Here is a 12,500-nt window from a genome sequence, read left to right on the forward strand (position 1 = left end):
TGTGTGTGTGTGTGTGTGTGTGTGTGTGTGTGTGTGTGTGTGTGTGTGTAGGAGTGTGCAGCTGTCCAGGCCGCCTTCTGTCTTGCCCTCTTCATTGTCTCGCTACTTTATTAGCTGTCAGGACAGAATTTACATCTCCGGCACTCACAGTTTTCTCAGGGTATAAATTTCACAGCCAGTCGCAGTGTTTCTTTAATTATTTTTGTTTCTTTATCACTGATGTTTCTGACACGTCTGTGTGTGTGTAAGTTATTAATAGTTGTTATCATGATAGATTAGAATGTTAATGTGATGATGTTGGTGTTAAAGTGACTGTTGCACTCAGGACTTTTTGTTATAAATTAGAAAGACAACACTGTGCGGAAAAAAAGTTAGCGCTCACGTTATTGTAGTTACGTTATTGGAGTTACGTTATTGTAGTTACGTTATTGTAGTTACGTTATTGTAGTTACGTTATTGGAGTTACGTTATTGGAGTTACGTTATTGGAGTTACGTTATTGGAGTTACGTTATTGGAGTTACGTTATTGGAGTTACGTTATTGTAGTTACGTTATTGGAGTTACGTTATTGTAGTTACGTTATTGTAGTTACGTTATTAGAGTTACGTTATTAGAGTTACGTTATTGTAGTTACGTTATTGTAGTTACGTTATTAGAGTTACGTTATTGTAGTTACGTTATTAGAGTTACGTTATTGTAGTTACGTTATTGGAGTTACGTTATTGGAGTTACGTTATTGTAGTTACGTTATTGGAGTTACGTTATTAGAGTTACGTTATTGGAGCTGTAAACAGTGCTCCTTACTCTCTTTGTTCTCTCTTCAAGTTAATAAGACATAATAAACCTCAGCTTGTCATGTTAAGCAGAAATCACAAGGTTACAGAGCACTGATGATGGAGACTCGTCCACACAAACACCTTCTCCTCACAGAGAATCTCCACACCTTCACTTTGGATATTTCTCATGATGTATTTGGTTCCCCAGCAGAAATTCCCCCCACTGGAGCTGCTCTTTAATCTATTTTACTTATAAATCTAAACCCTGATGTTTACAGCAGTATATCATCTCACACTGAACACTGAATTAAACAAACTGCACTTTATTACACTCTGTCTGTTTGTTCCAGCATGGAGATGATTTGATTAATGCCAAAAATGAGGCATTGACTTGGCTGTAATGTATTTTGGTGGATGTTTTTGTGAAGTCAGTCTGCTGTTACACATCCTGCTGTTTCTCTCTCTCTCTGTCTCTCTCTCTCTCTCTCTCTCTCTCTCTCTCTCTCTCTCTGCCTGCAGGCTGTGACCTGCACACAGATTCTCAGACAAGGCAGGCATGCACCACCAGGGCTTTGTGTGTGTGTGTGTGTGTGTGTGTGTGTGTGTGTGTGTGTGTGCGTGTGTGTGGGCACGTACACGCGTGTGTTTTCCAGTAAAGCTGTCTAATCATTTTACTTATGTTAGTCTCCTTCTGTATGCGCAGTTCTGATTAGTGTCTCTTCTTTACACACACACACACACACACACACACACAAATCTGACATGACAGGCATGCCAATTGAAACCTGGGGCGAGAATTCACAGCTGTGTGATAACAATAATAGACTTTTTGCAGCCTGAGTGTGTGTCGATCTGATCTGATGACGCAGTAATAAACACCACAGAGCTGCTGTTCCACACACTGCTGTTCCACACTTTGCTGTTCCACACTCTGCTGTTCCACACACTGCTGTTCCACACTCTGCTGTTCCACACACACACTGACTTTATAGGACTTTAGAGTTAAACACATTCTTGTCTTTCTACTTGATTTCTGTCACAAAGCATCAGATGAGGATCTCAAATTGGATCTGGATTCTGATTGGTCAGAAGGTGTGGATTCACTTTCACTTCAGTTTACTGTTCCTATAGCAACAGCTCTTTCACAAAACACACACACACACACACACACTCACACACACAGTAGTTTATTCCTTACTTAAATCTATCAAATGACAACAGAAATGATGGTTATTCACTACAGTGACATTTCTCACCCTTGCAGTTCTCTACTATCATTAATGAAGGGATTTGTGGACTTTTATCACACACACATGCTCCCAGTTATGTAATAATTATCAAAGATGTATTATAAAGTAATAAAGTGTATTATTGTTAATGTATTAGATGAATTATAAAGTAAAAATTTAATGCATATATAAAGAGACGCTCATTTTTCTGGAACTCCACTGTACACGTGAAGGGACACCATCAGGGACCAGACTCACAAACGTAATGACGACGTGTTTCATAGGAAAGTTTGTGTTAAGATCGTTACGTTATTTCTGTGTTTATAACAGTGATGTGAGCTGTCGGTCATTTCAGAGCTCTGACGGTTCCTCAGGGTTCCTTTCCTGATGATTAAAGGTCTATCTTTCTAAAGAAGATCTCTGGGAGCTCATTTCTGAAAAACTCTCAGCTTCCAGAAACCGTCCAGGTTTGTCAAAAATATTAAAATATTAAAGTTTGATATTAAAAAAAAAGCCATTTATTGCTTTGGTAAAAGGTTAAATTTCATTCACAAAACACTAATTGTTAAAAGCTTTCAGACAAATCAGAGTTTAAAAATTCCACCTGTGTGACACAAAGTTCTGTACATTTATTTCTATCCACATCCTCACAGTGTGATTGATATAATCCTCAAGTGAACAAGAAAAGCGTTCAATCTGGCAACCTCTCACCCCGGTCAAAAACTATTTAAACTATTTGAAGTGCAGGCAGGAGGAGGGAGGAGGAGGGAGGAGGATTATGCAGGGTAGAGAGGCACAAAATCCATTCACTTGTTTACATTTTACACTGTGATCTGGAGCCAAAGTTATTTACCTGCTAAATGAATTCATCTGAAGTGTTTTGCATCTTTCATTTTACTATAAAACGTATGGAACTAAAACAGATATAAAGATAACAGTTTAGGAATGAAATACTTCTTTAAAACCAACACAATTACAGAAAAGTTGGTTATTTAAAACATCTGACACCAAATATGACTTGTGCGATAGACAAGAAGTGTAAGAAGAGACCAGCAGAGGGCAGTGTAGAGCTGGGGGTCTTTATGTATAATATTACTCATGTTTTATTCCTTTGATACAGAAATGTTTGGGACAAAATAAGATATCAGATGATGGGAGACACTAAATAAAGTGGGGAAACCAATTCATCATGAAAAGCAGTTAAAAGGAATATATTTTGTAACCCAACAGCTTGTGAAGGGTTTGTGTTGATATTCATCTTCTCAGTGTAAAGAGCCTTATGTCTTATTATTACTACAGTCACTACACGTGTCATGTTCTGTTCATTCGGCAACAGGTTTGTGTGCATTAGCAAGATAAAAAAAAATGATTTATCACATCTGCAAATTCACTTTTATTTACTTCGTTTTTATATTGCAAAAGATTTCTCATGCAAAATGCAGGTCAAAAGAGTGCAAAATTTTACCCGTTTAACCCTGCATACAGAGAGAGAGAGAGAGAGAGAGAGAGAGAGAGAGAGAGAGAGAGAGAGAGTAGAAGTAGAGAGAGAGAGAGAGAGAGAGAGAGAGAGAGACAGTAGAAGTAGAGAGAGAGAGAGAGAGAGAGAGAGAGAGACACACACACAGTAGAAGTAGAGAGAGAGAGAGAGAGAGAGAGAGAGAGAGAGAGAGAGAGAGAGTAGAAGTAGAGAGAGAGAGAGAGAGAGAGAGACACAGTAGAAGTAGAGAGAGAGAGAGAGAGAGAGAGAGAGAGAGAGAGAGAGAGAGAGAGAGAGAGAGACACACACACACACACACAGTAGAAGTAGAGAGAGAGAGACACACACACACACACACACACACACACAGTAGAAGTAGAGAGAGAGAGAGAGACACACACACACACACACAGTAGAAGTAGAGAGAGAGAGAGAGAGAGACACACACACACACACACACAGTAGAAGTAGACACAGAGAGAGAGACGGAGCTCAGAGGGTGAGATGGAGCCGCGGTTAGAGAAGCGCGATCCGGTCTCCCCGAAGCGGCTCTGCTGAACCGTGGCACCGGAGAACCGACCCGGGAGCCCCGGTAATGGCCGATCCTCTGCGGCGGACTCTGCTAGCCAAACTCCGTGGGAAGAAACCCAAGAAAGGCTCGTTGTCGGCCGACTGGAACAGCGAAGAAGGTAAAGAGGAAGTTGAGCGAGCGGAGCTGGATTACGTGCCGAACGCCATGAGAGGTAAGCAGGGCTGTGTGTACGGGGGGTTCGAGCGCACTGTGCACGTACACGCCGGTCGGGGGGGGGATCAGAGCTGCGGACACGGGGGGCAGAACGCACACAAGCTCTCGGGGGTCTCCGGTCATAAGCACCAGCTGCTCTTGACGAACGGAGCGGACAAGCAGCCGGTCGCAGTTCCGCGGAGACTCACCGAGGGAGACTCCATAGGCTTCGGGAACTGCAGCGAGCTTCCCTTTGTGCATGTGATGGATTGTGTTAAAAATGCGCACTGCCGAGAACCTGATTTCAAGCCAAACATGACCAAAGAAAAGCATGTGGAGGTGGAACGATGCCTGAACACTGGAAGACCAGAACCTGGCGGAACCCAAACGGACCGTCCGGATCCACCTTCCCAGTGTCTCCATTCAGGACGTGTTAATGAGCACGACTTGATCCAGACTATTGAAAGTTCTTTAGAGCTTTGTGAAGATTTCAGCATGCCTCCTTTGCAGAGTCCGACTTTTTTCCCCACAGAGCTGGAGATAGTAGATGCTGACTTGGCTCCTCGAATGGTGTGTGGAAGAGAGGGAATGAACTGCCACAATTCCATAGACAGTGAAGACGATGACTATTATGATAACGAAATTCTGCCATTTTACGAGTCTGGCTTCAGGAGCAACGAGTCAAAAGAAAGTGAAGGACTGTTGAGAACTTCTTTTCACCCTCTACAGTCTGAGTCATACCAGATTGTTGACTCCAGCACTCAGGAAACAGACCGACTCAGGAGTCAACTCAAAGAAGCGTACTACCTTCTGATCAATGCCATGGATGGCATCGCGTTTGATGGACAGGTGCAGACAAATGGCTATGTGGAGCAAAGCAGCATCTCAAGTCAGTCTCGTGATAGCCTCAGCATAAGTTCTGATTCTTCCACAAGGCTCTCCAGGTCTTCTGGAGAACATGGTGGCCACCACTGGAGTCCTGGAAAAAGCAGTGCTGCAAACTGTGGGAGTTCTCGGAGGAGCAAAAGTTTGCAGAATCTTCTCTTGGTCCAAGGGAGACCTATTCTGCAGCGGTCCATGAGTGATGATGGCGTACAGTATCCTTTGAAGGAAAAACAAGGTGAGCTGCACACAGAAAACAGGAGCCTCGCTAAAACCGTGCCTGTTCATACACCTCCATTCTCAAATTGTGAAAACCTGGAATCGGAGACAGCAGCTACTGAAGATCACATGATCACAGAGCACGCAGAGGAGGAGAACATTAATCACCAGGATCCTTCTGATAGAGTTCCTCCCAGAACATCTGACCCATTGTGCTCACAGCAGATGACTCTTATCAGGCATGTTGGTGTGAGTGCAGGAAAGCCTCCTGGGGTCACCGTTAACAAGATGCAGGAGTGGATGCACAAAGGCCGCTTACTTTCTTCAGAGATGAGGCAAAGGATCGCTGGATCCTCCTCACATGGAGTGGCTCAGGAGCACCACGGACATGAGGGCCAAGCCTGGACCAAACTCTTCAACCAGGTCAACAGTGTAAATGGAGAAAAAACAGGACTCTTGGTGAAATCTTCGAGTGGACATCACCCAGGTACGAATAGCCACGAGGAATGAAGAATCTTCTCTCTCTCATTCTCTCTCCTTCTGTCTGTGTTTCCCTGCTTTCGTCATATATCTTCAACCCTTTCACTCATCACGGACTGCCTGATTCTGCTGCTCTAGTCTCCGTGTAACCGGTGGTGGGCCCATGGTTTCTTCATTCCTCTTCCTGTCTAACAAAGGTTCACGTAACAACAGGGTTTATCTAGCTGCACGCTGGTGGAGGGCTCACTCTGGTCCACTGCTTTAACACCACATCACTAACACTCTGGTTCCGGGGTCGTTGTTATACCGAATCATTCTGCGCTTAATGTTTAAATCATATTCAGCTTCATCGTTGCTTAATCAAGATGATTTCAAAGTTCTCTTCTGAAATACAGCACACTTGTTAGACAGGATAAGGTTTGTGTTCGCTTTGTATCAGGAAACTGAACTCAGCTTGTAGGTTCAACAGGCTCGTTTGTCTGACTTTATTAGATAATGATTATGGCTACAGGCTGGATGATAATGGCTGTGTGTCTGCACTGATGGATGTGTGTCTCATCTAAATCAACAGCCAAATGGGGACCATGTTTTGGGGAAAAAGGATACGATTTTGTACCATAGAAATAAAGCAGGCGTTGTTCAGGTTTTGGATATTAGAAGCTAATTTTTCCACAGTTTATTAGCTAATTATTACGGTTCTACCCCAGACAACGGCGGTGTGTCTGTGCTTATTCAGTACACTACATCATAGTGCGGCGATTGTGGTGGAACGCCTGGCTCCAGAGTTTCTCTGAAACATGATTCGTGTTTTGGATTCACAAAGCTAATTTCCTTCTCTGGATTAGCTCTTCGTTGCTGTTTCCTCATGTTATTGCTACGTTTACGTGCTGATTCAATAAGAACCTTTATAGCACAATAATAGACATATTTATCTGGAAGGTCTTGTATTTGTAGCTTTTCACCTCCAAGCGTAATTGCAAAGTCTTTTTGAAGCGCCGTGCTTCTTTGGATAAAAGTTTTTTTTTGTAAGTTTGATATATTTAATACAGTAACGCTTATATTTTGGATGGAGATCATTCTAGAACTTTAGCGGCTCTTTATGATTTCTTTGCTAATTTGTCTCGTCATACTGGTTAATAATGACTTTGTGGATTTCTGTGGACCACCAATTTATGGAAGAACTTTGGAGAGTTTTTGTGTGTCATCTTGTTTTCCTCAGAGATGTGTGTGTGCATGTGTGTGTGTATGTGCGTGTGTGTGTGTACATCACTGGGTTAAACACTGCTGTTATTATCCTGCTGCTCTCGGTTTTGAGGGAAAATCCAGTGGCTCATACTTTGCTATAATTATATTGGTGTGTAGGATGAGTGGAAATTTGTGTTCTGGAGTGGAGGCAAAATGCTGTTTGTGTGTGTGTGTGTGTGTGTGTGTGTGTGTGTGTGTGTGTGTGTGTGTGTTAAAGTGTGAGAGTTAAAGTGTGTCAAGCAATTGTTTGTTTTAGACAGGGCAACTGTTAGGATTTTAACATATGCACACTCACAGATGTTGGTCTGTGTGTGTGTGTGTGTGTGTGTGTGTGTGTGTGTGTGTGTGTGTGTGTGTGTGAAAGAATGAAGACTGCTGAAGGAGCTTGACATCAGATACAGTGGTACAAATGATCTCCCACCATGCACTTGAGCCAATTCCAGAAGCTCCCTGCTGCTTCCTCATTCATGACCACTGGCAGATCTCAGATCAGTTACCACAGATTCATCACATCCTAAATCATTCAATGCTTGTAAACAACCTGATCTAGGGTCAGTTCCCTGATCTGTGTGCTGCTTGCTTTCAGATGCATTCCTGCACTATGGAAACGTGACACTCTGGGAGGGAATATTTGGCATACTCGACGTGCGGCTCGTTTGTGTTTGGTTACTTAACACTGAGGATAAAAAGCAGCGATTACGCATTAGTTCAGGTCGACTGGGGATTATTCGTTCCGGTTAGCCTCGGGTTACCTACAGAAGAATGATGGCATTGATTGGTGCTGTGTATGACTGGCTGTAATACACTCTGTAATACACAACGCGCTCTCAGATTAGCCTCTCTGCTCGATATGTATCATGTATCATGTGCTGGTTTGTCTGTGACATGCTAAACATCTAAGTTAGTTCCTGTTCTGGCTTAAGTTATATCAGCTATAGACATTCGTTCCCTCAGCAGCTTCACTGTGTTCTCTCTCTTCACATTAACTCCTTTCCTTAACATTAAAGAATCATCTCAACACCTTCTGACCAATCAGAGTCCAGAATCCAACACTGCTCTGGTGTAATATTGTGATAATATATTTCTAATTATAATGACATAATAACAACTTCCTCTGTGTGTATGTGTGTGTGTGTGTGTGTGTGTGTGTGTGTGTGTGTGTGTGTGTGTGTGTGTGTGTGTGTGAGTGTGTGTGTGTGTGTGTGTGTGTATGACTAACGTGACAGTCACCGACTCATGTGAGCGAGCCGTTCCACGGCTTCCTCATTTCTCCTGATCTGAGAACAGTTAAAGGAATTAAGATGCACATTTAATCCTCTACGAATCCAGCAGTGACTCGCATCCTAGTGAGATTAGCTCAAAGGAATGTGGGGTAGTGTTTTTACCCCCAGGGTGATTTTCAGGAATTGTTTTTTTTTTTTTTTTTTGAGTGTTTGAGTTTTACAGTTTCCCCTGAGGCTTGGCCAGTTGAACTGAACAGAGACCTGTGTGTGTGCGTGTGTTCGTGTGTGTGCGCGAGTGCATGAGTGTGCGTGCGTGTGTGTGTGTTTGTCTCTGGTCTCGAATTCCCTGCGTGTGTGTGCATGCTCCTTCAGTTATGAAAAACCCTTCAAAAGAAACAGCACGGCAGCATCCAGCACGACACAGACCTCAATATAACAACCACGACCAAAGCTCTATCTCTCACACACACACACACACACACACACACACACACACACACACACACACACACACACACACAAACCTCAGTGTGTGGTTAATTTGATAAAAACAGGTTAGTACACACCACACACCAGTTAAATTGCTCCCTCTTTACCACACACACACACACACACACACACACTTTTCAGCTATTATACAGATATGTACTAAAAATAAAGATGTGTTTTTCTAAATAAATGTAACTAAATTAATTAGTTAGATTTTTCCACCTGATTGAATTAAAATCAGATTTGCTCAGTTACATGAAAACAACTTGCTAACATGAAACATTGATCCACAAAACCTGTAATAGGTAAATATACTAATAACTAAATCATGCTAACCAAAAACCTTTACATACAGAATACAAAATTCTACCTGCTTAATGTTAGCAATGGGTATCTTTATAACAGGCTTATTATCAGATGAACAGAAGATGCTAACTCGAAACTTGTATCTGTAAACTGTGTGTAGAACCCATAATAGCTAGCTATAATATTCAACGTAATATTCAGCTACCGCTGCACATTTTTTCATAAAAAAGCGAGTGGCCGCTTCTTTGGCTAGCTGTATGCTAACATTTTGAACGGTAAAGTACAATTCAGTCGTATAGTTACACTGAACACTGTAAATAAACCCTGCAGTAAAGACTGGTGTAAACTTTCTGTTCAGATGTCAACAATTTTCAAAAATATATCATCTGTAATAGTATTAACTAGTAGTGTCACATAACTTGTTGTGAGTGGAATGAAATGTGGTTTGGTTGTCAGGGTGACATTTGTAATTAGCATATTTATAGAGTTGTCCACTTTTTATGCAAATGAAGGAGTAGATAAATTCCTAACCTTTTTACTAGGATCTAAGGCAAACAAAAAATTGTTTGTGTGTGCTCGTGTGTGTGTGTTTGCTTGTGTGTGTTTGCTTGTATTTGCTTGTGTGTGTGTGTGTGTGTGTGTGTGTGTGTGTGTGTGTGTGTGTGTGTGTGTGTGTGTGTGTGTGTGTTTGAGAAGAGCGGAAACACTTGTGTCTTTTCGCAGTGAGAGAAACAATACTGCTTTTGCATTCAGCATTTCAACCTGAAGAGCAGCACTTGTGCTAATCCCATGCTAAATCTCTCTCTCTGTGTGTGTGTGTGTGTGTGTGTGATAGACTTGGGCTAATATAAAATATGTTAAGGAATGAATACAGAATTTCTTAAAGTGCATTCAGGATTGCATCATGCTAATATCGATGTTAATACAGTCCTAATCTCAGCCCTGTTGAGTTTTTAAAAAGCCATAAAATTAAATAACCTGCTAATCATTTAATATATTTATTAAATAATTTATATATTCATGTTACCTTTTGATAATGTTACATAAATCCTAACATGAAGTGGAGCTACAAAAACCTTCAGAACTGAATATGTATGCTACATAATGCCATGCTAATGCTAATAAGATGCCATGATTGCATGTACATTCTTAATAAACACACCAAATGCTATGCTAATTCTAAATGATATTAACAGCACACAATTATTCTTATGCTAAAGTTAACATGGAACGTAGCTCATAAACAACATTCAGCAGCACTATGCTAAGCTAATGTGGATGAGAACATCAGGGCAGGATTAGCATTAGCATAGTGTGTTTTATGTGTCAGGGTTTCTGCTTTTACGTTATCAGAGTGTGGGAAACTAAAACTTTTATTTTTTAGTAGATTGTAAGACTTGTTTTTGTAATATTACACCTGACCTTACACCAGACCTGCCAACTACATTACTGAACCTTCTGTAAAGCGTACAGTGATGTTGATTTAACTTCTTATTTTATTTTTATCTAACAATCTTCACTGGAGTTGATAAAGTAATGAAACAGTCCTTGAAATGGCAGTGACATGGGAAAGTCAACAAGGACCTTCTAAAATGTTTTCGGTCTGCTGAAGTAAACTTGTGTTTTCTGACAAGTACGTAACGTCATAGGTGTTATGTTTTTTCAGCGATGACACTGATGTTACGCTCCTGAAATCGTTAGCCTTCAAACTGCCGTAATAATACAGCGGCTCTGCTTCCCTAACGCTTTTTTTTTCCACAAGTGAAAATATTTAGCCGAGAGCGTAATTAAGAGGTTGCGTGAGACCATGTTTCCTGCAGGAATAAAGAACGTGTCATTAACATGCACACACTAAAGAGAGAGAGAGGGAATGTGCGGGGGAATGTATATCAAAACACTCTTTACTGTAGTCTTCTCAGCGTGTCGCAGCAAGACTCCGATTGGCCGACGCTTATGAGTGAAATCTGCAAAGCTCGTGCCTTGTAACCTTTTTTAGTGATCGTAAATCTCTGGTGCTTTTGAAAAATGGACATTCTCTTTCACTCTCACTGTGAATGTAATACACTCGACATTCTCAATCTGAAAATACAAAAGCTCAGACTCATAACAGTGTCAATCATAGCGTGCCCCGGGCAACCGATGCATTTATTTTGCCTCATTCTGTTTGTTTAGGCGGAGAAGCTCTTCTTTTTCATTCAGGACTTTGCTCAGTGTACCTGTAAACACTTTGGTTTGGTGGTATTTAGGGGTGTGTGTGTGTATGTGTGTGCCGGGGGGTGTGTTTATTTACATGTTTGTGGAATTTTCAGAGGACCAATTGCCCCATAATAAAGATTTTGACTTCAAGAGTTGGTGTAAAAATTGCCAAAAAAAATTTGACTTTTATTCAAAAACACAAATGAAAAAATAGATCTGGTTACTGAGGTTAAGGTCACTGAGTTATAGTGTAAAATTACTGAGGTATTGTTCACAGGTACTTTGGTAAAGGATAAAATCAGTGAGTAAAGGTTAGTGAGAAAAAAAGTACAGTTACTGAGGTAAAGGGTAACTCCCTTTACCTTTACCTCTCCCTTTACTGAGGTATAACAAGCTTACTGAGGTAAAACTTAAAAGTACTGAGGTAAAAGTTACGGAAAAAAACAGTTACAGAGGTAAATGGTGAAGTTAAGGATGGTGATGGTGTTAGTGATGATGTCATTGCTATTGAAGATGATGATGATGATGATGATGTCTCTCTCTCTCTCTCTCTCTCTCTCTCTCTCTCTCTCTCGCTCTCTTTTTCTAGTACCTGTGATGGACACCCGAGACTCCTGCGCTCGTTCAGTTCCTCTGAACTCCATCACTGTCTCCAAGAAGCGTAATTGGCTGAATCAGAGCTCCACACGGCCCTTGCCACTGTCTGACGAGGACGACCACACAAACCCTCCACACGTACACACTTACGCAACCCGAGTCCCTGCTTCCGACCCTGCAGAGGAAAACGACGCCGACGACGAGGGTGAAATCTGGTACAACCCCATTCCTGAGGACGAGGAGGTCGAGCTCCATCTCAGAGATAATGGGGCAAGAGTGGCGAGGCGAACGAGTGGTGGGGAAGTGGGCAGAGCCTCCTCTACTTCCAAGGATTCTGGGAACTTGAATGCCAGTCATTCCAGCGAGCAGAAACATGTGTACAGACAGATGTGCAGATCACAGGATGAGAAACCCATCATAAAGCATACAGCTACAGGTATGAGTGCCTCTTCTTCTCTCCATCATTCTTTTCTTCCTATTCCTTTTCATCACTTGCTAAATTTATTCCCATCAACTTTGAGAACTAAAATAAACTTGTTGCATTTCTTGTTGGAGTAAATGTTTCTGAAGTAGCACAGCATTGTGTGGTCTTCAATTATCCATCATGTGGTATGTGGTAGCCTAGTGGTTAAGGTGTTGGGCTACGAATCGGAAGGT

At 41.7% G+C, this 12,500-nt stretch overlaps 1 protein-coding gene across 1 annotated transcript in view; it reads left to right on the forward strand.

Annotated features, from left to right (window-relative positions):
* The first annotated feature begins 3,837 nt into the window (after positions 1-3,837).
* syde2 (synapse defective 1, Rho GTPase, homolog 2 (C. elegans)) overlaps positions 3,838-12,500 on the forward strand; it is a 23,962-nt gene continuing 15,299 nt past the window's right edge. The window contains exons 1-2 of the mRNA XM_060893370.1: positions 3,838-5,794; positions 11,836-12,279. Of these exons, the coding sequence (XP_060749353.1) occupies positions 4,078-5,794; positions 11,836-12,279 (2,161 nt within the window). The 5' untranslated portion in view covers positions 3,838-4,077. The remainder of the gene's footprint in view (positions 5,795-11,835; positions 12,280-12,500) is intronic.

This window comes from Tachysurus vachellii, chromosome 19, assembly GCF_030014155.1.
Source record: "Tachysurus vachellii isolate PV-2020 chromosome 19, HZAU_Pvac_v1, whole genome shotgun sequence".
Classification (NCBI taxonomy): domain Eukaryota; kingdom Metazoa; phylum Chordata; class Actinopteri; order Siluriformes; family Bagridae; genus Tachysurus; species Tachysurus vachellii.